At 57.8% G+C, this 25866-nt stretch overlaps 2 protein-coding genes across 14 annotated transcripts; both read right to left on the bottom strand.

Annotated features, from left to right (window-relative positions):
• Positions 1-1653: 1653 nt before the first annotated feature.
• Positions 1654-5918, bottom strand: RPS15 (ribosomal protein S15). Of its 2 annotated transcripts, none has more exons than XM_069592025.1 (5): positions 5837-5918; positions 3352-3559; positions 2875-2960; positions 1884-2118; positions 1654-1799 (listed from the first exon to the last, which is right to left on the bottom strand). In XM_069592025.1, the coding sequence occupies exons 2-5, from the start codon at positions 3352-3354 to the stop codon at positions 1686-1688; spliced, it is 438 nt and encodes a 145-aa protein (XP_069448126.1). In that variant the 5' UTR covers positions 3355-3559; positions 5837-5918; the 3' UTR covers positions 1654-1685. The 2 variants fall into 2 exon arrangements, with proteins under 2 accessions (XP_069448126.1, XP_069448127.1); XM_069592026.1 differs by lacking the exon at positions 5837-5918 and adding an exon at positions 4543-4835.
• Positions 5911-25283, bottom strand: DAZAP1 (DAZ associated protein 1). 12 transcript variants are annotated; one of them, XM_069592011.1, is made up of 12 exons: positions 24882-25283; positions 18545-18585; positions 17904-18070; positions 17560-17625; positions 16063-16173; positions 15244-15292; positions 12196-12278; positions 9913-10066; positions 9071-9100; positions 8825-8965; positions 8082-8258; positions 5911-6825 (listed from the first exon to the last, which is right to left on the bottom strand). In XM_069592011.1, exons 1-12 carry the CDS (start codon positions 24908-24910, stop codon positions 6653-6655), a joined length of 1221 nt encoding a protein of 406 aa, XP_069448112.1. In that variant the 5' UTR covers positions 24911-25283; the 3' UTR covers positions 5911-6652. The 12 variants fall into 12 exon arrangements, with proteins under 12 accessions (XP_069448112.1, XP_069448113.1, XP_069448114.1 ...); XM_069592012.1 differs by having other exon boundaries at positions 16063-16170; positions 24882-25247; XM_069592013.1 differs by having other exon boundaries at positions 24815-25069.
• Positions 25284-25866: the final 583 nt, after the last annotated feature.

The raw sequence follows: 25866 nt of genomic DNA, 5'->3' as shown, positions 1-25866 counted from the left end.
CTGCCCTCCCTCTTGAGTTGTGGGGCCAGGCAGGCAGTTCCTGGTCTGAAGTGAACTTGGCCCATATAGCCCAGATCTTCCAGGCTGTACCTCTGACAAAGGTCCATGAAGCAGACAGCTAACGACCTCACCTGACACCCAAGCCTCACATGATGGGCCCAAGTTTCTAGTTGGTCCCTTTGAAGCATGACTGGGTGCAGGGGGCCATCCAGAGTGTTCTACCCCATGAACCAGCGGGCAGCCCCACTGTTCCTCAGTACCAGCACCCAGGTGTCCGTTTCCCTCACCCTTCCCTCTGGCCAGGTGTAGGTCAGGCCCACTGGTCCCCTCTCAGCCAACGGGAGCTTGGGTGGGATGGAGGCACAGACTGGAGGTCCAGCAGCATTCTGACATAGCTTCCTTTTATCAGCCTTGTTCCTTCCAGATTGCCCCTTTCCCTAGGGGCTTATAGGAGCGCCCTGTGAATCAGCGGCACTATTAGGCAAACTGCGGACAGGCTAGTCTCAGTGCTGTCACACTGTCTCCGGCCTTCTCCAGGATAGGTATAAAGACCCGTGCTTTCTGTTCAACGAAACTCCAGATCAAGATATTAACAGTACGGGGACTTCTGTGGCAGTCCTGTGGTTGAGTCCACATTGCCACTGCAGGGAGAGCAGATTAGATCCCTGGTTGGGGAACTAGGATCACACAATGCTGGGCCAACCCCACCCCGAGACATCAACAGTAAGCTCACTGATCTCCCGTTAAAACGGAGATCAAAGAGCTCAGAGCAGCGGCCACTGTGGGAAGAGGGAGGCACCTGTGTGCTCTATCTCCACACCCAGACTCCAGCCATCGCTCACATACCAAACCCAAGCAGACCTGGATGTCTCAAGGCCACCTCAGTATCTGCAGGACACACCCCTGCTATGTCCACCTTCCACCAGCTCTGGCTCCAACCTGGCAATCCTGTCCACATTCTCCCCCATCTTGCCAGTTACAGACCCCTTAGGACTTCACTGCTGCCTGGACAGTTACCCACCCTTTCTATTCACTGATGCACCTGCCATCTTTGCCATCGTGAAAGAAGTAACACCTGACAGGAACACTTTAGGGAACATGGTAGATGGGGGTGATCCCACCCACAGGACACCCCAGGAAGCCTCAATGCAAGGGGTGGGCCCTGGAGTTACTTTGGAAGATCTTTAGAAGCTGATCAGGAGCGCAAGGGAAGCCAAGAAGAGGGACAGACGTGGGCAGCACGGTTGATTGCCCAGGGCACTGAGGAACCATGGGCAACGTGTGAGAAGCTGGAGCATGGGGGAGGGAGGTCAGGTCACTGTCCACAGGTGGGCCCACTGGGGGAACTTGGGAAGAAGGGCTCCAGAAGGGGAAATGCTGCCTTCAGTCCAGGAGTGGCTGGGGCATAGGGAAGGCAGCACAGGCCCCTGGACATCCCAGGACTTGTCACAGAACCCAGTACACCTGATCCCTAGCCTCAACCTCCCTGAGAACGGATGTGTCTACAGCAGGAAAGCCCAGGTCACATGCTGCCTGGCTCTGGCCCGTTTTTCACCTTAGCCTCCAGATTTTTTGATCATGCCCAGCCCCATTCCTGGGAGTCTTGATGGGTCACAGCACCCACAGGAAGTAAACACAGGTCGCACTCAGGACTAGAGAAATCTCTGCTTTTATTGGCCAGCAGGTTACTTGAGGGGGATGAAGCGGGAGGAATGGGTGGCCCCAATACCGGGCCGACCGTGCTTCACGGGCTTGTAGGTGATGGAGAACTCGCCTAGGTAGTGGCCAATCATCTCAGGCTGCAGAGGAAGGGTGGGGGATAGTCAGCGGAGGCACGGCGGCAGGGCCCCACCACCCCCAGGCCCAGCTCATCCCACACGCACCTTGATTTCCACCTGGTTGAAGGTCTTGCCGTTGTAGACGCCAACCATGCTGCCCACCATCTCGGGCAGAATGATCATGTCGCGCAGGTGCGTCTTCACCACCTCGGGCTTCTCCATGGGCGGCGCATCTTTCTTGGCCTTGCGCAGCCGCTTCAGCAACGAGTGCTGCTTCCTCCGCAGGCCGCGGTTCAGCCGCCGTCGCTGGCGCGCGCTGTATAGCTGCATCAGTTGCTCACTGCGGGTGAGGGCACAGAGTAGGCGGTCTGAGGCCCGGCTCGGCCCCACAGCCCACCAGGAACACTACTGCTTCACCAGGAGCTCCGAGAGCAACGTTCCCCGCCCGGCCAGGGCCCACAGCACCCGCTCCGAACGTTCGCGAGGGAGAAGCTCTCCAGTTCGAGAATCCCCGCTCCGCTATCTACAAACGAGTAAGCTGAGCCGGAAAAACAGGTGACTCGGGGAGTTGCAAACTCGCGGGTACCCTGCTCTGCTCTGCTAGCCGCAAGAACCCAGCAGTGGGGCCACCCTGAGAAGCCCCCGGCCGATGAGGACCCTATGGTGTGCCCCCTAGGAAGCCGGCCCTTCCGCCCCAGACCGCGCACAGCTCTAGGAGAAAGGCGTCACGAGCCTCCCTTCCCATCCGGGGCCCGGGCTTCGCACCCCCCGGCCTAGATGTCTCCAGCTCCGGCCAAACCTTAGAGCAAGGGTCGCCAAACTCCCGCCCACGTGCCAAATCCCCCAGATACGGCGGCTGCCCTATCTTGTAAGGCTCGCGGGCTAGAGCGGCCTTTACGTGTCCGAGTGGACGCCAAAACGTCCAAAAGGGACTCGTGGAAAACCCGTTCAGTTCAATCCTCAAGGACTCATTTTTATCCGCACTCAGCCCCGCCCTCTCGCCTACATACGGTCCACGGCCGCAGGTCAGGCTGCAGCCCTCAACCCACCCTGGGGACCCCTCCAGCCGCCAACCCCCTGCCCCGCCACGACTTACTAGGACATGTCCAGCAGCTGGTCGAGGTCTACGCCGCGGTAGGTGAACTTGCGGAAGGTCCGTTTCTTCTTTTGTTCTACTTCCGCCTGCGCGGGCCGGGCCGGGGGTGAGCGGGTCCCCGAGATCCACCCCCAGTCCCCACGGTGAGGTCAGTGGGCCCGCGGCTCCCGCCGAAAACCGCGCAGCGCTCCCGGTATGGGAGCCCATGGGCACGCACCACCTTGCACCCGATCCAGGGCGGCCCGCGCGGCTTCGGGCTACGGAGGCTCGGCTGGGACAAGCGGGCCGACACAGGCCTTCCCTGCCCCGAGTCATCCTGACAACCAGCAAGCCCGCCCCACACCCCCATATCCGGCGGTTCCACAGGCCTGCGGGAGAGGCCCGCAGCCTCGCGGCTTGACCTCGGCCTCCGCTATGGGCCAGAGCTCGGATGGCACCGGATGAACCCGGAACATACAAGGAGGACGTAACACTCACCATCTTGCCGGTTCTTGAGAAAGGATTTTTCGTTCTGCGCCAGCGCAGTTATCGCGGGGTCTCAATGCCCCGCCCCCGGCCTGCGTGCGCAAGCGCTTCCGCTTCCGCTTCCGCTTTCCCGACAGAGGACGCGCGCCGTCTGCTGTCCGGAGGTCAGAATTCTGTCTCCGAAGAATAAAAGAGCCCCGCCGCCATGACAAACCTGGACCTCAAATTAGAAAGCAGAGATAAAGATGTGTATAATCACAGCTATGGTTTTTCCCGTAGTCATGTACGGATGTGCGAGTTGGACCGTAAAGAAGGCTGACCGCCAGAGAATTGATGCTTTCGAATTGTGGTGCTGAAGAACACTCTTGAGAGTCCCTTGAACAGCAAGGAGATCAAACCACTCAATGCTAAAGAAATCAACCCTGATTATTCACTGAAAGGACTGATGCTGAAGCTGAAACTCCAGTTCTTTGGCTATCTGATGCGAAAAGCCCACTCCTTGGAAAAGCATCAGGATCCTGGGAAAGACTGCGGGCAGGAGAAGCGGGCAACAGGAGATGATTGGATAGTACCACCGACTCGATGGGCACGAATTTAAACAAACTCAGAAGATAGTGAAGGATAGGGAAGCCAGGCGTGCTGCAGTCTATGGGTTTGCAGAGTCGGACACGATTGAGTGACTGAACAACAGCTGCCCTCCACTGCTGGAACCCCCAGGCTGGAGCTGGCTGCTTAGTGTATGGGAGCTCCTTCTTCAACTGGGGCACGTGTGATTCGTCACTGCCCATTTTGAAAACTCATATTGTTGCTGCATAACCTCTATAATAGAACCCATGTTAAAAAGTGTTTACGGAGTGCCTGTTTGCAGAAGGCGCTGTCTGGGGTTCTGGCTGGCTCCATAGGGAGGATGGTTGAGGCAGACCTGTAAGGGACAAGGTCATACAGATATCTGAGCCAAGAGGGTGGGACACTGGCTTTGCACAGATGGTTAGAAATGGCATCCCTGATAAGGACCTGCAAGCCTTTAACAGAATTATGTAAAGTAACAACTGTAACTGCAGTATTAGGTTTGCAACACATAGAGGGGTAATATAACAATACCAAGAACAGGACAAGAGACAAGAACTATATAGGGGTTCAGTTCAGTCACTCAGTTGTGTCCGACTCTTTGTGACCCCATGAACCACAACACCCCAGGCATACTTTGTCAATATTCAGTGGAACAGTGTCCATCCAAAGGTGATTCTGGTACACTAAGATGTATGTAGTTCCATGATGTCAGCAATTCCACTCCTGGGTGCACACCCCGAGGAACTGAAAGCAGGGACTCAAACAGCTTTGCACACGCCTGTTCACAGCAGCATGATTGACAAGATGTGGAAACAACTAGTGCCCATCCATGGATGATGGATAAACAATGTGGTTTGTTCACACAGTGAAATATTATCCAGCCTTGAAAAGGACATTTTGACACCTGCTCCAATGTGGATGGACCTGGAAGAAACAGTGTGAGAGCCTAAACACAGGACAAATACTGTACAACTTCACTCAGAAGAGGTCCCTAGAGGACTCAGACCCATAGACAGAAAGTAGATCGTGCGGGGCTGGGGCTGGAGGGTGAGTGAGATTTGTTTGGGAAGATGAGGAAGTTCTAGAGATTATGGTGGGGATGGCTGCACAACATGACTGTGTGCTTAATGCCACCGAGCTGTGTATACTTAGAAATGGTTAAAAATGACCAATCTTAAATTTTGTCACAATAAAAAGCAACCAAACAGGTGCATATGGTACTCTAAAAACCTCAAAAACTACAATGAAAAAAAATCTTTGAAAGAATTAAAATATTACACTAGAAAATATTCATTTAATGCAAAAGAAAGCAGTAGTCTAAGGACTAAAAGAGATGTGACACGTAGAAGGGACGGGAAGAGGGGCACTTTGGGTCTAGGGGAGAAGGTGCCTTTCTCTCTGGCTCTCAGAGCTGGTCTGTTGGTTGGGCCAGGGCTTTCTGGCCATTTGAGTTCATTGCATTATTTCCAGTCCAGCACACTGGAGCCATCCAGGACATTTTCAAATCACTTTTTCCCTAAAATCTTGTGATTTTTACAGTGAAGTGACAGCCCCATCCTTTCACATGGCAGGAGGAACTCTGCAGGTGGGAGCTCGTCCCACCCCACCTCCCTGCCCCCAGGTTCCTGGCCCATCACCACGACCTTCAGATCAATGAGCTGTACCCACCAGCCCTCAACTGGGAGTCCCACCACCCCTGCCCACAGCCAACACCTGGAAAGGTGAGCAGCCTTCTCGAAGCCACAGTGCAGATGTCACTTCTGTAGGGGTGCAAGGGGCCTGGCAAGCCCCACCCAGATCTGTCTAAACTCCTCTTCCTCAGCACCCAGGAAGTGGCCAATGGACCCCAGTGCCCAAGGCCCCTCACAGGGGGTCTGCAGCTGAGCAGGCCCCCAACCCCAGGCTCAAGACCCCAAGACCCCCATACCTGCTGAGGAGGGCCTGGCTCCCCACACGGGAAGGGGCTACTCCCAGCAGAGGGAAAGACGGACACAACGTGGGTTTCTAGTCCAAACGCACTTTCTTTATTCAAACTGGTCAGCGCGGACGCCCTGAAGCCCCGAGCACGGGAGATGGGCCAGCCTGGCCCCCTGGTTCTGGATGGCGGGTGGACACAGGCAGGCGCGGCCCCACAACGCACCTGCAGATATGGCCAGGCACGCCAATCGACAAAAGCAGAGAAGAAAACAAAAAACAAAACACACTCAGTAGATTTCTTCTTTATGCTCCCAGAGTTTCTGGACCAACAAGTCCCAACCCTCAAAGCCAGGAGCAAGGGACTAAAAACGCCCCTTACCTCCACCAGTGCCGACGGAAACCCTGTTTTAAATTAAAAAATAAGCGAGTATACATCGTAGAAAATTTCTCTTAAAAATCTCACAATTTGTAAATGTATATTTTTTTCTTTAACATAAAAGTTTACAATATACGGTAAAATAAAGGCTCAGGAAAATAATTTCAAAAAAAAAAAAGGAAGAAAAAGAAACCTGAAGTTTTGAATTAAAGCTGAAGAATTTTTTTTAAACCCTGTTGTTGAACCAGTGACTTTTTTTTTATTGTGCTGATGGGTTAGAGAAAGAAATATATTTAAAAACCTCAGTCCAGGTACCCACAGCCACCGCCAAAAGCCTCCCCCCCTCCCCCCACGGTCGAGTCGGTATTTCCACCAAGTTTGTGATTGTCACGAGTTCACAAGTTTGAATCCTGGTCTCAGCCGCCTGCCGTCTGCAAGGAGGGGCTGCGGCTAGCGTCGGTAGGGATGGAATCCTTGTACGTTGTGGTTCTGACCGCGTCCAAAGCCACTTCCGCCAGCGGGGGGACCCCCCGAGCCAGGCACCGAGGGGCCCCCATAGGAGGGGGGCTGCTGGCTGGGGTCTGAGAAGCCCTGTCCGAAGCTGGCCAAGTCCTGTCCGTAACCTGCGGGGAAGAGCCCGGTGAGCTAGGGTGGGGCCTGGACCCAGTGGGTGGAGGGACCCCCCCCGGAGCCCCACTGGGACCCGGGCAGCCATCTTCACAGAAAGGAGAGCAGCTCTGAGACCCCTTCCCGCACTTACTGCCCTGTCTTGGGGCTGGGGGCCTGCGGCGCACCCTCGCGGCTGGCGAGGCCTTCAAGCTTGGAAACAGACACCTGGCCAGACCTGGGGGACCACAGGCTCCTACAAAGTTTGCTCTCCAGTGGAACTCAGGGTGGACATGGCAGATTCCAGGATTTGAGGACACATTACAGATCAGGCTGAGCTGCAGAGCTTGGAGCCCAACAGTGCTGCCCCTCCTTTGAGTAGGGCTAACCCGCCCCACGAGGCCCCCTGGGTTGGTGGTGCCAACCGTGAGGGCAGAGCTCCAGGGCCAGTGGGGTGGTGGCCAGTTGAGGTCCTCACCCTGGCAAGGGCCCGTCCCCGAGGGCACCGCCGAGTCCACCCCCGCCCAGAACAGCAGAGGAGGTGCCGTCTGTGGCCCGGGCACAGGCAGTGGGGACCATGGAGGAGGAGGCACCACCTACCTAGGCCACATCACTGCTCAGCCTGACCAAAAGAGTGTAAACAAAGTGTGGGCCGAAGCCTGGCGGCTCTGGAGAAGAGGTGCCCAGGCCTGGCGAGAGATGAGACCAGGGTAACTGCCCCGGGCAGCCTTGGCAGAGGAGCAGGGGATGGGGGGGCACATGCTTGCTCAGTCGCTCGTACATCCCCTCTAGGGGTCAGCAACACTGCACCCACCACCGCGGTGTCCTGCTCTGGGTGAGGCGAGAAGCCACATGATCACAGCTGGGCAAGACCCCAAGGGCACAAGAGCCTGAGATGTGGGGGTGCTGGGGGGCATCTGTTCAGCACAAGAGAGCCCCATGCCCCGCCCCAACTCGAGCTGCTCTCATGGGCCGCAGACCCTGGTCTCCAGCACCTACTTGGTGAGCACCCCTTGGTGAAGCTGGATGCCTACTGATGCCGCATGGCCCACAAGCCCACCCTGCGTATGGCAGACCCAGACACACACAGCACAGGCCCGCTGGGGGCCCCACACCCACAGGCCCTGGACACAGGTGCCGAGCCGTGAATGCTCCTCCACACCAGCACCCTGGCCAAGAGCCCACCTCAGGCCTGCTCAAGCCTGGGCCCTGCAAGCAGTCCCACAGTCCTGTGGCACCCAACCCCCAGGTGGATGGGGAGCAAGGCACTCACCATATTGGCTGTATGGGAAGTCGGGCTGGGCGGTCGGTGGTTTGCTCATGTCTGGGGCGGCCTGAGATGGAGGTGGCGGGAAGGCCAGAGGTGCGGCTCCGGGAGTGGCCGGTGGTGGGGGAACCCCTGGAGGGGCAAACTGATCTGGTGGGGGAGGTGGAGGTCCGTAGCCGAAACCTGTGGACAGACAGGAGACAGACAGACGCGGTGCTCGCGCTCTTCAGCCACCAGGACCACATGCATCCACCCCAGCAGTCCAGCCTGCAGCCTGGCAGAGTGAGGTGGGGCTGCGTTCTAAGCCCCGGGTCCCAGGAGGATGGGAAGTGTGGGCGTCCATGAAGAAAGATCTGCTCTTTCCTATTAGAAATGAAAGTGATCTAGGCCTGGACCGGGAGTGGCAGCCTGACTTGGTTGTCGGGTGGCTCGCATGGCATGGCAAGGCTACAAAACTGCAGTGTCCTGGGTCCCTGGTCACAGATGGCTCACTCAGCATGCAGCACAGGGCTGGAGAGGTTTGGAAGGGGGAGGACTCCTCCTGCCGGCTGAACGACATGCCCCGGCACCCCCACCTGCCGGCCCAATGGGGTCAAGGGGGGCACTCCTCTTTTGGTGGACACAGGCTGCTGGGGACAGAGAATCCAGCCGAGTGGACAAGGTGAGTCCAGCCCTCACCTGAGGTGTGCGGAGCCGGCTCTCTGTGCTGACATGCCCCAGGCCCACCCCCAGGGGACCAAGGCACTTACTGAACTGTGGGGGTGCGCCGTAGCCCTGGGGGAAGCCCTGGGGAGGCGGGAAGCCTCCAGGAGGGGTAGACACAATGTAGGAAGTGAAGGGTGGGGGTGGCGGGGGGGCTCCTCTTCCTGCAGGGGGCGGTCCATAGCCACCTGGAACACAGCATACAGGTGAGGCGGAGAAGCCCCTTTCCCGCCTGCCCTGCCCCACCCCTCTCAGATCTTGCTCTTCTAGGCTTTCTTCCAGCAGGGACTTACCAATCGCCTGTCCTGCCGGCACCCACATTCCTGCAAGGAGACATGGGGGGTGGGGTGTGCCACATGAGCACCAGGTATGGATTGGGAGACCCTGCCTCCCCAGGGGACCCAGCTTCCTGACACATCTCAGGTGCAGGGGAAAGACGTCAGAGCAGCTCCAGGGACACCCAGTAGGGAGGCTGTCAGCCAGGAGAGCGGGGACCCGGGGTGTCCTCCGGCTAAGTGCTGGTTCTTTCCCTGTGATGAGTGTGAGAGCATCCGGTCTCACTAACCGGTTTCCTATAGCTGTGGCTCATTTTGCAATAAAAAACACTTTTAAAGCCAGCTCTGAAGAGACCGGGTAAAACCTGGAGCCAGGTAGAAACAGCTCTACAGCTCAGGGTACTGGTATCCTTCCTTGGACGCCCTTCTCTAGGTTTTAAAGGCCATGGAGGCTCCTGGCCATCCCAAGTGGTCTCTAAAAGCTCCACCCCTGCTACATGGCAAGCGCAAAGCCAGGGGAGCTGGAACAGACCCAAAGGGCCCACAAGGCAGGGCTCATGTTTCCTCCCTGCTCCTCTGAGGAGCATCCAAGTGAAGCTCTGAAGACAGCCTGACCTGCCCACGTCCACTCCAGACTCAGATCTCGCCCTGGGGGCAAAGCTGGCTGCTGGGCATGACCCCTGACCTCCCCTGGAGGTACCACCCCAGCACCCCTGGCACCTGGGGGTGCCAGAGGGGACAGACCCACTTGGCCCCGGGCGACAACACTCCACAGTTCTGGCTCCCGTATCCCACATGGCCCACCCAGGTGCCAGAGCTGCAGGAAGCTCCTGGGGATGGTGGGCAAGCAGCACCCTTACCTTGTGGGCCGTATCCCTGCTGCCACGTAGGCGGGGGCTGGCCTGCCCAGCCGTTGGCGGCGTTGGGCACGACCCGACTGCCCCACTGGCTGGCACCTGGCTGTCCTGGCGCTTGGCTCTTGCTGTCCCGAGGTTCGGCCCGTTTAACTTCCACCTGGACAAACCAAGTTCTGATTTAGGGAGACACCGGGGGTCTCAAGCCCCCTTCCCTTCAGATACACCCTCAGGTAACTTACGACTACACTTAGCATCTTATTATGACTTAAAACTAAATACTTAACTATAAACCTTATTTAGACTAGAAACTTTTTTCTTAAAATTTTTTAATTTTTTGTCTAAAAAAATGTTTCTCAGGTACAACAGATCCAACTATAAAACATGTGAGGCCCCACCCACTGCAGACTGGGCTGAGGACCAAGAGTCTGCAGAGTTCTGTGTATGACAAGGGGGTCTTTGGGTCAAGTTAAGGGACAGTGTAGACCCAGGGACACAGAGGCCAGGCTCCTCCCCGCAAGCGCAGCCCTTTTCCTGGCCGCTCCGGCCGTCAGGCCCTCTTCAGAGCCCCCACCTGCCTGCGCTTCCAGCTCATACCTGAGAAACACAGTTGGTTTACTTAGGTTTTGTATTTTAAATGTCTAATGGAAGATAAAAGACTTACCTTCCCCAGGCTAACGCTTAAAGAATCTCAATTAACTCAAAATAATGTCAGAGGGGATGGATGTGATAAGAGAATCTTACATTACATCTAACAAAAAAGTAAACAAACATGCAATAAAATGGACATTTGAATCAGTAAGCAATCTTCATACTGTGTTAGGTCAGCAGCCCAGGAGCCTTCCCTTTTGGAGGTGCCAGGAACCACTGCATGCGGAGGGCAGGCGGAGGACCAGGTGCCCGCCCCGCCAGGCTGCATGGCCCCCTCACACAGCCTTTTCAGTCTGGGCCGACTGAAAGCAGACCCCCAACTCCAGGGCTGCATCAGCACTCAAGAATCCCAAGTTGCTCTTGCTTGTAGGATAAATTTTAATGAGAAAGAGACAATGAATTCACTGGAGTCGTCCTTGGGGTCTCGGAGCCTGGCAAACATTGTGTATTCAGAACCCCGTCAACTTGGCCTAAACCCCGTTCTGTGAGAGGACAAGGAGGGCGCAGAGGCACAAAGACCCCACCTTCTGATGCCCCAAGGACGCTCCACAGAGGGGAACAAAACCTCTGCTAGCTCCGGGCGGTGTGGCAGCAGGACGTTTCAAAGAACTCAAATTAATGAGTCTTCACACACTTTCCTTAAGGGAATATGGTTCCTGCTTACAAAGCAAAGCAGCCCATGTGATTTAAAAAAAAAAAAAGTCTGCTCTTCCTGGCCTGTACTCAGGTTTTAATTACAAGTGGGCCCCTGCCCTTTGAGACAGGGCTGAGGCTGGACTCTGTCCCTGGGAGCATACCCCACCCTGAGGAGGCCCTCACTGCTCCCCCAGCTGTAGCCATCACAGGACCTTGAGCAGGGTACACAGGCACCTCGGAACCTGTGTTCATGACAGCACGCATCAACCCTAAACTAGCCACTGATGAGCGCCTAGAACAGCCTGTGTCTCCTGCACAGCAAGCTCAGGTGGAGCTGACCCAGCTGCCCATCTGTGATGTGAGGGACAGAGAGGCCACCCTGGGCCATTGTTCCCTCCGTGTCTCAGCTGATGGGGTGGCCGGGGCTCTGGCAGGGGCTCTGGGCTTGCCTCAGGAACAAGGAGCCAGGGGTCTGGGAGACGGGGCGAGGAGGGATCAGGCCACTTTCTGAGTTTCCCTCCGAGGCAGCAACACAGTATGAAGATGAAACAACCAGAGGTCACTTGACTGCATGGAGTTAAGAACTACCAGGAGCATGTGGTCGGACCGAGTTCACAGTAAGTGACCCAATTTGGAAACCAATCCTTCAGGATGTTTACGTTGCCGTCAGTTTTACCCAGAACCAGTTCTCAAAGGTTCGCGGCCTGGCACGTTCCAGGCCGGCATGGGACAGTCAGGGAGGGGACACACATCTGAAGGAGAGGTCACTGAAACCAAGCCTGAGGCAACCCGTGACTTCACTGGACGCAGCCCGCCCACCCTCCCGGCCATCCCCAGGGGCTCTAGAGCCAGGGGCACCTGAATCAGGTCCGACCCACAGGATGGGTCCCAGGACCACTTGCCCGGCCCTTCTCCTGCCAAGGGATCTCCTCTCCAGTGAAATCCCTAGGTTGCCTAAGACTTGGTTTGGTCTTAAGGTAAAATAAAACTACAACTACACACTTTTTTGCCCATGATGTCGTGAAAATGCATGTTGACAGCCTGGTCCACTGATTGTTCGTCCTCGAAAGTAATAAATCCAAAACCTAGCCAACGACGAAGAGTGAATCAAGGTAGCAGGGTGTTGTGACACAAAACAGGATGATGAACAGTATTAGGGACGGGCCGAGGGATCGACCAAGGGTTTCAGCGAAGCCGGTGTGTGAGGCTGCGGGGCAGGAGCTGATCTCAGCCCAGACACTGCGGCCAGTTATAAATCAAAGACGACCTTGGGACCCCTGGGCGTGTCTTAGCCGCCGTCTGGACAGTGGGGTGGTAAGGGCCCAGCGGGCAGGCAGCCCCAAATGTGTCATGGGTGCACTTGTGCTTTTCTGAAACCCAGGGTCCTCCCCCTCGGCTGGCAATCGCTTGGCAGCTAGTGCTGACAGCAGCCGTACACTGCTCTAGCGTTAACGGAGGCACGTCTCTACCACAGTGAGAGCCTCGCCAAGCTTGCCCAACACTGTTGGGTAAGCCCGAGGAGTCCTGCCCAAGTACCATACGTATGCACACAGTGTCTATATCTGTACGTATCTATGGACTAAATACACAGAGATACAGGCCACAAGGGGTTCCAGCAGCTCAAACACTGCTGTCAGCAGCAAGAGCAAGAGGCACCATGTCGTCAAAAGGACAATTTTAACGGGAAAGACAATTTAGTGTTTCCCAAACACAAGAGAGTGCAGTATAAACGAAGTTTGCTGGTCTGGTGGGCGGGCCGCCTGGCTAGCCTGCGTATCCAGCCCTCAGGCTGCTGTTCGTCCCCGGGGGCCCAACTGCGCTGAGCACTAAGACCACTCATGGCAGCAACTGCCGGAAAACCCTGCGGAACAAAGGACAGGCCAGAGAAGGGCAGAGGAGAGTCAGAAGAGGGGTGCAGAGAAGGGACTAGGGTGCAGGGGAAGGGCGGGGCACAGAGCTTACAGGGATGTGGATACAGGATGGGGCAGCCCTGGGATCCCGGCCTCTCAAGCTGAACAAAGAGGGATGTGGGGCCACGGTCACAGGGACCGTGGGGAAAGACTCCTGGCAGAACCGAGGTGGGAAGAGGACAAAGACGGGGAAAAAAAAGCAGCTTAGCTCAGAAGTGTGGGCGCCAGCCTTGTGGGGTGGGGCCAGCTCTCTAGCACATACGTGTGTCCAAGCATGACACACGCACATAGCCTGAGCCCGCACACCGCATGAGAAGAAACAATAAACAGACCAGAGAAGACAGGCCAGGCAATGGGGATGTGGGCAGTGGAGGAGCAGTGTGAGGGGGCAGAGGCAGGGCCGGGGGCACAGGGACCAAGCCCTGGGAGGGGCCCGGGTGCTCAGATGGACTGTGGGACAGGGAGGGAGGAGGAAGCAGGGGCTGTATGGAAAGCTCAGGAAGAGAAATTGGGGACATGCTATCTGGGGCACCTGCTAACCAACTGCTACTCCTGGTGTGGTGCCCACCCTCCGCCCACCTAGCACTGGGGGACCCACGGGGACTCACCAAGGCCCACGGCTGAGGATGGCAGGACCCACACGGAACCCGGATCCGCGGGTCAAGCCTGGAGTGCCCTCCTGCCAACCCCTCCTGCCCAGACCCCGCCCAGGCAGCCCGGCGCACCCCAGGGCCCAGGCCAAGGATGGCAGGCAGCCCTGCAGGGACGGCAGGCAGCCCTGCAGGGGATCTAAGAGCAGCCTCAGGACCCCATGTCCCAAGATGCCCCAAGATCGGAGGCAAGTGGTGGAGCACAACATGGGTGATGAGCGGCATGTGAGAAAGTGAACGTTTTCTCCAAGTGCAGGAGGGTCTGAAGCCACAGGGCTCGCGGTCCTTAGAGTGCAAGAGGCGGTGAGTCGTGGGGAGGGAGCCCCGGGGCGGGCCCTCTAGGGATGCGTCTGTCTGTCAAGAGGCGACATCACCGCTGAGGAAGCGGAACAGAAACACACTGAAACTTCGTTTACACCCCACTGGAGCAAAGCCCGCTCCCTCCTCTGACTGCGGGACTGGCCTGTACCTGTGTGATATAATTTAGCACCTGGAGAAGAGAAATCTAAAGAGATATCGTTAATCACAAATAATTCACAGAGAGAAAAGGAGAAACAACTTACTTAACATTACTGTACTTTTCTATGAAAACACTTAAGTGCATCACTAAGCAAGTACGTCTATGTAAAGTTAAGACTAAGACTTAACAGCTTAATCAACATGAGGTGAAAGTACGTTACTTAACCATGGAGGGAGAGGAGGGTGAGGTTCAAATGGCAAACTATTCTCCAGCATGGCGGGCGCATGCTGCGGGCGCGCGGCTGGTGCAGTGCCTCCAGGGGCTGGGCAGGGGCCGCGGGCTGGACGCACTCGGCTCACGAGGCCGGTCCAAAAGCGGTTCAGGAACCAAAACACAGAGGCGGGGACAAATAGCAGCAGCCAAAAAAAAAAAAAAGAAGGGAAAGAAGAAGAAAAAAAAAAAACGGCTCGCAAATTGGGTGCCCAGTGTCCCAGCCTTGCAAACCAATGTGGCCGTGCAGGTGTGGGCAGCTGGGGCAGCTTCGCGCCTCACAGACTTCAGTCCCACAGACTTCAGGAAAAAGAACAGGAAAACAAGAAAAAAGCATGGGACGCACCAAAGTAACTCCACGTTCAAGCCGAGCTGGGGGAGACCTAGCCTGACAACATGAAATGAAACCCCCGCCTTCACTGAGTGAACTTCAAACAGGAGATGGTCATAATTGAGGAAGTTCACCATTTAACAAAACCACTCATCTTTCAGGACACGCTTAAAAACAGAAACCATGCTGAAATACATGTCAAGTTGGAAAAACTTCCAAAGAATGAGCTTAAAAAACAAAACAAAAATGAAAGAACCCCAAGCCTGTACCGCCTGACCTTTGGAAGCAGACAGGCCAGGGCTGCGCGTGAAGGACTACGCTAGCCTCGAGTCACCCTGTGCTGAGGCCAGGCTCGCTACAACCACCACCTAAGTGTGAAATAGTTTGCCATCTGAGGGGAAGGACAAGGACAAACTCGATCTCTTTTACCTCGAGGCCTCTGCTTTTCCGCATCGTAGATCATGACCACTTCTGTGACCTGTAACAGAGACAGGAGTCTGAGGGCCCAGGTCAGCAGGCAGCATGTCTGCCCACAGCCAGGAGGTTCCAACGCAAAAGGCCCACTTCCTGGGGTGTGAAACCCTCAGGGCCGCGAGCAGGCTGAGGAGTGCTCATAGGCGGGGCAGGACCAGTGGTGGGTCACCAGGGGCCCAGGGCTCCATGTGCCAGGACCTCCCACTCAGGGTCGATGCCGCTGGCCTGGCTGGGCCCGCATCCTCCCCATGCTCCCGTATCGTGCACTGCGGCATGAGTTCCTTGGCAGGCCCTGGGCACACATAGGCATCCCTTAGACAAGCACACTGCAGCCAGAGAACATGTGCTCAGTGGAAGCTGGAGGTGACCACGTGCTTCTGCTTAGGACAAGGGATAGCCTCCCTACCCGACCCCTGACACCAAGGCCCTGCCTGCCTCCTGTCTGCCTTATTAGAATTCAGTTCCTGTATAAGCCCCCATGAAGTTCTGAAAGATTTTAGCCTCTTCTGGAAAACAATCCCCTCACACCCTGTCCTGGGGTGTGTGTGTGTGTGGGGGGGCAGGGAATGGGACCCAGCCATGTCCAGCACTTCTCCAGATGCGGTCAAGTGCTCTCGACTGCAGAGTTACAACCAGCCGAGGCCCCCGTCTGCAGCAAGCACTCCCCTGTGGCTGACTGGCCATGTGGGGTGCTTTGAGCTGTCTCGACTTCCCAGGACACAGGGCTCTGCCACTCCCGCCCCGATCGTGGCTGTGGGCAGGGCAAGGACTCACCACTCCAAATTTCTTGAAGTATTCCCTGAGCTCTGTCTCACCACAATTGTGAGGAATTCCTCCGACAAATATCTTATTTGATTTACTGTTATCGCTCCTGGGTCCTTTCTGCTATTTCAACAAAGAGAAAATGGTTAGTCCACGTGGGGAACCCTCCAAACACACCCTGCTATTCAAGGCACAGTCCCTGAAGGCAGACCAGACACCGTAGGGGACCAGGGAGTCCAGGAGTGCCTCACAGGCCAACAGGGGCCAGGGGCCCAAATGCCCCAAAAAGAGTGTCTCTGGCTCGGAGAATGAGCAGTGGGGCCTGCACCAACCCCACTGGTGACCAAAGGGTGATGGGAAGTTCCTAAGACTGAGGACAGTCGCCACCTTCTTCACCTTCAGGGCCAGATCCCACCCTCTGCGGACAACCCCTGAAGCTGCCTCCCCCAGGCACCGCAGCCGGGAACTCAGACTACGTTGTTGGGGGTGCTGGTGGCAGGGACACGAGCAGAGGTGGGCACACGCACACACGCATGCATGCGCGTGCACACACACACACAGGCAGACACAGACACAGACACACAGACACAGACACACACACACAGAGACACAGACACACACACACACCACACACACACCACACACACGCGCGCGCGCACGTGCTCTGCATCTGGGATTCGACCAACCACGGATCAAAAACACTTGGAGAAAAAGAAGTCCAAAGTTTCAAAAGCAAACCTTGAATTTGCCACATGCCAGCCAGCTATTTACACTGTATCAGGCACCGCAGTCAACTAGAATTGATTTTAGATACATAGAGGACGTGTGCCATCATAGCCATTTCACAGAAGGGACTTGAGCACCCACGGATTTTGGTCCCCTCAGGCATCCTGGACGCAGTGCCCACAGAGCACCCAGAAGCGCAGCTCTGCAGACTACTGAAGGACCTGGGCAGTGTTTCCACCCAGGTGTTCACTATACCACTGTTTCTGTGTTTGATGTTTCCTAGACTCAGAAACATACACACCTGGTCTGAGGCCCTGTCTACCATCACAGCTGGGAATCCCGCCAGAAATGAAGGTTCCCAGGTCCCAGCCCTCAACAGCACCAGTCCACCATGTCTGGTAGGGCTCTCCTTGAGAACAGAACACTCTGGTGACAGCTGGTCAGGCCCTGGCGGGCAAAGGAGGGTCACAGGGTCCTCGAGGTGCGAAAATAGACAGGCCTCAGCCCTGGAGGGGAGCAGCCAGCAGAGTGCTGAGTGGGGCAGCGGGAGCGATCAGAGTGGATGAACACGAGGTTCCTGACAACAAACAGCCAAGAGCAATCGTTTCTAAGGTAGATTAATAAGATACTTCTTGGCTACAAGATGAAAAGCTCCCGGCACTGAATCAATCCAAGTGCTCAGGAACTTGGCTGCTCAGTGCCACACGGGAAGGCCTGCTGTCGCTCAGTCTGACTGAGCAAGGGCCCCAGGGAAGCATGCAGGAGGGAACCCCCGCCCCTTACCCAGCCTTCCTTCGGCCGCGTCCTCTCCGGCTGCATCCCCCGAGGCGTGCATGGCTTTGGGTCAATCTGTCAGAAGTTTCAAAGGATCAGCTGTGAACAGGAGGCTTGTCTCCCAACAAGAGGAGGTGTCGGTGGTAGGGTCAGGGGTACAGGCCCATCAGGTCAACCGGGCCACATCCTGGCCCAGCGTCCGGTCTAAGCTCGGAGCTGTAACTTTTTTTTCCAGAGTCATAACTCTTGTAACCCAACCCAGGGGAAAGCCATCCTCGGCACCCACACAGTGCTGAGGTGCAGGGGCACCAAGCAGGAAGGCAGCAGGTGCCTCCTCAGGGCCAGGCACTCACGTTTCGGCCATCGAGGGTGTGTGGTCTGCTGGCCAGCACCGTGCCCACGCAGTTTGGATCTTTGAATTTGACAAAGCCAAAGCCTCGAGACTGGTTGGTTGTCTTGTCTTTCATGATCACGCAGTCCACGACCTCTCCATACTGGGAAAAGTAGCTGCGCAGCGTCTCTGCTCAGAGGTCAGGACACACAGCCAGGCGTCAGGCAGGTCACAGGCTACTACCCTGGCAGCCTGACCTGGAGAGTGTTCAGCCAGTAACCTTTACGCTGGCTGACCTGCTGACGTGGGGACGGCGGATAGGGAGAGGCAGAAGGATGGGTGCCAGGGAAAGGAATATGCATCACGTCTCCCCGGGAAGGAGAATGAGCTGCCAAAGGAGGGACACCTGCAAGGCCGGAGGCTGAACACAGCGACCACCACAAACGCCTAACTCTGCTGGCTCCGTCTCCAGCCTCTGCCTTCAAAGCCGGTCTCCACCCTCCCTGGCCAGAAGCATCAGCACAAGATCAAGTTCCAAAGCACTGCCCCAGTCTACTCCCAATCAAGTGCCCCCGGGCAACCCAGACAGTAAGTCAAGAATTGAAAAGCTGATTCTCACAACTTGAAGACAAGGTCACATGCCCACAGCCCATCTGCACTTACCCTGGGTGGTGCTCCAGTCAAGACCGCCCACGAAGAGCTTCCTGCAATTCAACAAGAAAACATTCAGGGTCAGGAGGGTTCTGCCCAGGATGTTCCTAGCAGCCCAGTGGTTAGGACTCCACACTCTCACTGCCAAGGCCTGGGTTCAACCCCTGGTCAGGGCACCAAGACCCCACAAGCTGCATGGCATGGCCAACGACCACAGAGGGATCTGCCTGCAGTGCTGCCCATCGGGCTCACCCTAGGGTGGTCACCCGGGGGCACGGCCATGGTACAGCATGAAAAATGCCACCGGGATCTGCCCAAATGGCGGGAGTATGAGTCACAACATCCAGAGCCACACACAAACGTTGACCTCAACCACAGTAAGACAGACTGCCACCCCCAACCCCGCGAGCGCGGGAGTGGGATCATGCAGCCCCTTCCCACTGCTCTGCAAACACCAAAGACTTCAAGGTCCACATCTGAGACCCCCCATGGCAAACTCAAGGGGCAGCAGTGGTGGGGCTTTAGGACAAAGCAAGGGTACCCAGCACATGGGAATGAGTAAGCACTACCAATCTCTGGGGAGGCCCCTGGAGCTTGGACTTAGCTGAGTGGCTTAGGCTATACTTTTGAGCCAGAGCCCTACTATGTGAGAGGAAAAGTACTGGTGGCCTCCCTGGAGCCACCGTTCCCAGAGCCTCCGTGCCTGGTGTCTGCACACCTCAGGTCGGGTCCAGAACCCAGGAGCCCACCAGTCAGTGCCTGCCACACTTGGGCTGACTGAAAGGAGAGATGCCCCGTGCTGTGGGCTCCAACTGGGGCAGGTGTGACCAGTAGGGAAGGCAGGGCACTCTCTATCCCGCGTGTTGCCTCAGAAAAAGGAGTGAAACTGGCACTCTCAGAGTGGCACCTGGGTGCTATCCAGTCCACAGCCAATCCCCCCTTGCACAGCCTGGAGACAAAACAGCCCCCTGAGGCTGGCTGCACTAAGGCCCCAGAACCGGCAGCTGGGGCACAGGGACAGACCCACCTAGGCAGTGGCCTCAGCTGTGCTCAGGGGTCCCTCCCACTGTGGCTCTCTCCCTGGGCGAGAGAGGCTCAGGGTAGAAGAAACCATTTTCCCACCCCACTTGGGATGGCAGCCCCTCACCCCCATACACATTCAGGGCACGTTCCTGGATGGAGGCCGGGGGCTCACACCCAGCCTCCTGACCATTCCGTCCGCCCCCTACACACCCCTGGGAGATCAGGCAGGCTCCTCCTGCTCCCTAAGACCCTGGGGAGCATAATCCCATCTGTGCCCCTCTCCCCCAGTGACTGACACCAAGGCGGGCAAATGACAGGACTTGATCTGGCCCAGGCCAATGTGGACCGCCTCTCTGCTCAGGCCTTTGGCACAGGCACAAATGGGTTTGCTGTGGAAAAGTAGCTTGGAGAGGAAAAAAATCTTGAGCATTCTCAGAACACCCAGGACAAACCCCAACTGAGAAGAATACCTGCCTGCTTAGCTTGCATCTGACCAAGATGGGAAGGCCTAAGTGGTGTCCCTCCGCGCCACCCAACCCCCGCCCCCACCCCACCCGCTGCAGAGGGTGGAACTGGTCTGACCAGTCCACGCTCCAGTCCGTGTTTAAATTTCAAAATCAGACATTAGTGGAAAAAGATGAGAAAGGCCGTCCTCTGTGCAGCTGACAACACCCACCGGAACTCGCACTCCGAGTTGGCCAGGGAGCCGACATGGACATGGGGCTTTCTGATGCTATCACCTCGCTGTGTTTGGGAAACAGGACACAGTGGCGGTCCGCAAAGGCACGCTGACCCACGTGAGGAGGGCGGGGGACTGCACTCCTGTTCCTGTCACTGCTCTACCGGCCCTAAGATACAGATACTAGGAGGTAAAAACTGAGGAAGCGATAAGGTCTGGCTGACACCGGGCACAACGCTGGGGAAGAACTACAGAGCCCCAGGCCCAGCATTGTGTTGGGGCTTCATCTATTTTCTCTCCTCTTGCTCCCCGTCTGCAGACAGGATGTCCTGGGAGATCTCACTGACCCGTGGTGGTCTCAGGGGCCCTGGGCAAGATGAGCCGGACACACCTGCATGGGAACTGGCCTGTGCCCACCCTCCAGCCCAGACTTGCTTGGCACCAGGTGACCTGAGGCCTTGTTGAGCGTTTATATGCAACTCAGCAGGTGAAAGGATCAGCTAACCCTGTGTGGCCCTCTCCAACCCTGCCCTACTCTGAACAGTGTCATTCATCCCTCAGCTGCAGCTGAAGTTGGGGGCCCCCACAGACCCTGCACCCCACTCCTCCACCCCTGGGACCGGAGACAGGTGGTCTGTGATAAGCGCAGGCTCCTGGGCCTGTACCCCAACAGCAGAGGGGTGACTGGGTGGCAGGCTCTGGGCAGCATGCCCCGTCTTCTGCCTGCTGACCTGAAACCTAGTCCTGGATGGCTCCTGAGGGCAACCATGTGCCATTTATGCCAGAAAGTCAGCCTTCGGGGGCTTCCTCAACTGGGTTGCCTACAGCAAGAGCCACCCGCTGGACGGCAGGCACCACCAGCCGGAGGGCAGGGGGCTAAGACGGGTCCATCATGTGAACTGGCAGGCCCTCTCTTCCTCTACAGCCCGTGTTCACGCCTTCCTGCAGCCAGGGAGCCATCCCACTTTGAGCCCTCTGTGACAGACTACATCCCCGAAAACAAGGGGTGAGGCGGGGGTCTCTTCCCACAGTCTGGGCTTTCCTTCACCTGCAGAAGAGATCACCTCTCATGGACTCTGGGGGCTGCACACGCGAGACCCTAGCCTGGCCTTCACTGAGTGCCCCGAGACAGGACCAGTGTGTTCTCGCCAGCCAGAGCGCCGCCCCCCACCGACAGTGACCTCTCACCGAAACCTGGCCACAGCACCACCCCTCAAGAGGAAGCACTGCAGGAGCATCAGGGAAGGCACAGCAGGCCAGCTCACCAGGAGTGCGGGCTCCCCACTCTAGCTCAGCCATGCCAAGAATGACCTTGACCAGGTCCCTTGACCCTTCTAAGCCTCAGTCTGCTCCACCAAGGAGGCTCTGCCACATTGTCTGGAACCAGATAGGGGTCAAGTGGAACTGCCCCCAACCCTCACGGCCAATCGTGCAGTTGTCCAAGCAGCCCTGGATCCATGTCCTAGCCCCCAGGAGCAGGCAGCCTGGACACACTGGGTGGGAACCAGGCCTCAAAAAGCACTCTCTTTCAAACAGGAGACCTCAACAGGACAGTCCTACCCGCTGGGGGCATCAGACCAGGGATGCTGTTCCACCCTGCAATGCCCAGGACAGGTCCAGAACACAAGACACCTCCTTCCCACCAAAGGACGACTCCCGCCACGGGTGCTCACTCCCTTAGGCCTTGGCAAGCCGGCCTGGCACACTCCAGGTCCACACCCTGTGACCCAGCCAGAGCTCCACACCAACCACTCCACAGAGAGCTGGCCCACGGACCCGTCGGCCCACCTTCAGACCCCTTGGAGCTAAGTCACCCAAGCCCCACGTGGCCTCCACCCCCACCCACCTCCAGCCTTTCACTACCCACCCCCCAACCTGCCCAGGTCTCTCTCCCAGAGACCCACACCCAGTGCTGCTCCCCTCACAGGTCCCCCTAGAAAGCTCTCTTCGGACACATCGGTGTCCTTCCTCACCAGCCCGTGGGCCGCCAGCAGAACCACGTCTGCCAGATGAAAGCCCCACTCACTCCTCTTTGCCTCCACAACCTGTCAGCTCCAGGAACCTCAGTCAGAAGACCCTCCTTCAAGTTGACTCTCCAAGTCCATGGCAGAGACCAGGCTACTACACCGACGGCTCCCTGCGAGGCCATGTGTAACAGTGGCCACTCCCCCTGGCCCTCTGCCCTGAGACCTGCCCTGGTTCCACTCTGGCCACCGGGCCATTGTGACAACCAGGATGCTGAAAGCCCAGCCTATCACATCCAGATGCAGGGAAGGTCTGCCTTCAGAGACTCCAGTGCAGAAGCGCAGTTCCCCAGTGGGGTGGCATCCAAGCATCACACACTTCCTGAGGATGTGGATCCCCATCCAGGAGGGGAGCCACCCCACGGCCTGTCAAACTCTCCCCAAGAGCCATTCAGAGAGGCTGACTGGACACCACAGTGAAGGCAGTCAGAGAGGACAGTGGGTGCCACCAGTGACCAGTCAGACCATCATACCCCCGCGACACAGGCGATTGCTTCCTCTGAGCACCATGTGGCAACCACCCTGAGTGGGCAACTGTGGTCCCCCCAGCAAACAAGGGGGCCCATGGTGAGGGAGCCAGCGGGGTCACAAGTACTGCACTGGAACAGCCACCAGAACAAGAAAGTTAAGGTGGACCTGCACTCCCCATAGCCGCCAGAAACAAGGCTCCCCCAGAAAACAAAAACAGCAGTGCTGTGGGGCAGCAATGACCTGTTCCCAGGACACCCAAGATCTACAGCTTTAGAAGTCAGGTGGCCTGGCTGGATTTGCTGGGGTGCCGGGGCAGGGAACACAGCCAGGCAGGTCCCTGATCCCATCCTGCTACCAACTCTGCGGCCTCTCCAGGTTGCCCATGGGTCTGGGGTCGGTCTACGGTACAGAGGGTGGGACCTTCCAGAAGCAGTGGGGATCCTGGCTCCGCCCTCGCCCATGCGCTGATACAAGCTGTACAGGGAAACTGCTAGGGAGCCCAGCCTGACTACCTCCTCAAGAATAAGAGGCAGGCCTCCTAGACCTGGAGGCTCCCTTCCCTCCAGGTCTAAGAAGTCAGGAAAAGATCCGTTTGGCTGAGCGAGACTGCTGGCCCCCCTCAAGTCCAGCCCTTTGGGCTACAACTTTCATTCTGCCCACAGGCTAGTTTCCCATCAGAAGTGCTGCAACTTTTCATTTACCCTACACACAGCTCAGACTGCCAGGGCCTGCACCTCTCTCCCAAACAGACCAGGCTAGAAGCTAAGTGCCTTCTTTCTGGTGCTCTAAGAGCCATGGGGACTCTGGATCCGGGAACCCACAAACACATTTTCTGTCTTCTGGTGTAACCTGCTGCCGGAGCCTGACCAGCCATCCAGCCGCAAACAATGACTTACTCACCAAATCAAACGTTTTGTAAACACTGCATCTGTTCAAAGCGAAGGGCACTCAGAAATGTACACAAGGCCAGGGAAACCCAGCCCAGGCTGTTTTGCCATCTTCGCAAAAAAGGATTTAACTATAAAATTATGCTGATGCTGTAGGAACCAGTCTCTGCAAAGAAAACTAGACCAAACCCCTAGACTAGGGCAGAAATGGATTTTCTGGTTCCTCTGGGAGCGCTTCCCTGCTCTCCCGCTCGTTTAGCATTAGGCAAGGGTATAATTAAAAGGGAAAACTTAGCTATAACAAACCTCCTCTCGCTAATAGCTACACCAAGGAGAAGACAGACCTCAGAATCACCACCGTCAGTCCATCGACAAAGTTTCCAGGTCTCTATCTCAAACACACCCATGGGGCTTAGATGGGGGCTGAGCAGGAAGGGGCTCGAGCAACATGAAAACAACGGTTGCAGACACCCATCAGGTGGCGCGGAGGCGCCGAGATGGTGGACACTTCAGGGTGCGCGGCAAGCAGACCGGGGACCGGCCCCCATGACCTTGGCCCTCGGGCTCTCGGTTTGCAAACCCTCACTTGGTAGTGGAGTGGATTGGTGGAGGGGCCGCCGCTGTGAGTCCTGGGTGGGAAAAGCTGGGCGGCGGCAGCACTGGAACCCCCCGGGACCAGGCCGCCACGTGCGCTGAGCCGCCAAGTTCGCGCACGGGCTGGGGGAGCCCTGGACCCCCCAGGTTCCGGTTCGAGGTCCCCGAGGAAAAACACGGGCGCGGGGACACTTCTGCCCCCCGCCAGTGGGAAATACAGGCGCGGGGGCAAAAAGCATGCCCCGGACCTCCTAGGTTTCCGACCGAGGGGCCCCGACGGTAAACTCTGGCCAGGCGGCGGGGTCTCCCTCAACCATGAAACACAGGGGACCCCCAAGAACCCCCAGGTCAGGTTCGGGGTTCCTGGTCAGGAAGCGGCAGGGCGCCTGGACCTCCAAGACTCCTCGGATTCTCTCCGGTTGAACCTCGGGGTCTCCGACCACGAGGCGGCGGGGAGACCAGACCCACAGGACTCCCTGGACCCCCGGTTCCCGCTCGGGGTCCCAGGCCACGAGGCAGCGGGGGGCCCGGAAGGCCAGGGGACCCCGGCCCGTCGCGCCCCCGGACCCCCGGCCGCCGGCTCGGCGCGGCCCCGCGGCGTGACCTTGACGGGCCGGGCCGGTCTGGGCGGGGGCCGGCCGAGGCGGCGGCGCGGGCCGGCGCGTCCTCACCCGATCTCGTCGGCGCCCGAGTTGTTCATGGCGGCGGTGGCGGCGCTCGGAGTCCGGGCCCCCTGGCTCGCTCCCGCCTCCGGAAGGTCACTGGCCCCGGCGCCCTCCCCACAGCCGCGGCCCGGATCTGCGCAACGGCGGCGGCCGCGCTGCCTCCTCCCCTCAGCGCCAACGGTCACCGCGCGCCCCCGCGCCCGCGCCGCCGCCCTGCGCACGCCCGAGCGCGCTCCCGCACGGGGCCTCCGGGGGCGGGGCCAGGGGTGCGCCCGTGTGCGTGCGTGCGTGCGTGCGGCGGGACAGCCGCGCCGCCGACGTTCGGCCGCCGCGCTTCGGCCTTCTTCCTCAGCGGCTGCGAGCGTCCCCGCGGGGCACACTGGGAAGTGGAGTCCCGTGAGCCGGCTCCGACCCCGCCCCGCGGAGGGGGCGCGCGGGCCAAGCCGCGTGCGTGCGCGTGCTGAGAGCGTGTGTGCATGCGCGGCGGCGCGGGGCGCGCGCGCGACCGGGAGCTCCGGGCTAGGCACTGCGGGGCGCAGGCGCGGCTGCGGCTTCCTTGTTCAGTCTCGAGTGGGGGCCGGCGGACTCGGGTGGAGTTAGCTCCGGGTGGAGGCCACGCTCTCACGCCGCTGGACCGCAGGAGGCGAGGGCCCTACGTTCAGTTCCCACGCCTCAGCTGCTCCAGCTGCCCCAGAAGATACCGACGGTCAGAGAGGCTGAATCACCGGCCCAAGGTCACTCGGGAAAAACTGGAATCAAACCCAACAGTTGGCTGTAGGTCCAAAGATTATGAAAACACATTGAGCCCCTGCCATGTGCCAAGGATGGTCCCGACCTCGTTTGTCGACAGGGGTGGGTTTCATCCAGGGTGATTCAGCCTCCTCTGGGGACACTGAGCCATGTCTGGAGATACAGTTTTGGTTACCGCTGGCTGTGGGTGCTACTGGCACCTAGTGGGTGAAGACTTGGGATGCTGCTAAATACCCTACAA

The sequence above is a fragment of the Ovis canadensis genome, chromosome 5 (genome assembly GCF_042477335.2).
Source record: "Ovis canadensis isolate MfBH-ARS-UI-01 breed Bighorn chromosome 5, ARS-UI_OviCan_v2, whole genome shotgun sequence".
NCBI classification, from domain to species: Eukaryota; Metazoa; Chordata; class Mammalia; order Artiodactyla; family Bovidae; genus Ovis; species Ovis canadensis.
Note: the sequence above shows the minus strand (reverse complement) of the source record. Positions and strands in the feature narration are given on the sequence as shown.

Bases quoted from the DNA above. Each gene is read 5' to 3' on its own strand.
- RPS15 (XM_069592025.1), bottom strand. The intron at 2,119-2,874 runs GTAAGTCGTGGC...CCTCACCCGCAG, and splicing joins CAGCTGCTGGACATGTCCTA to TGAGCAACTGATGCAGCTAT. The intron at 1,800-1,883 runs GTGCGTGTGGGA...CTTCCTCTGCAG, and splicing joins TCAACCAGGTGGAAATCAAG to CCTGAGATGATTGGCCACTA.
- DAZAP1 (XM_069592011.1), bottom strand. From the start codon at position 24,910: ATGAACAACTCGGGCGCCGACGAGATCGG. The intron at 9,101-9,912 runs GTAAGGGTGCTG...GTCTCCTTGCAG, and splicing joins GCAGGGATACGGCCCACAAG to GAATGTGGGTGCCGGCAGGA. The intron at 6,826-8,081 runs GTGAGTGCCTTG...TCTTCCCCGCAG, and splicing joins CTTCCCATACAGCCAATATG to GTTACGGACAGGACTTGGCC.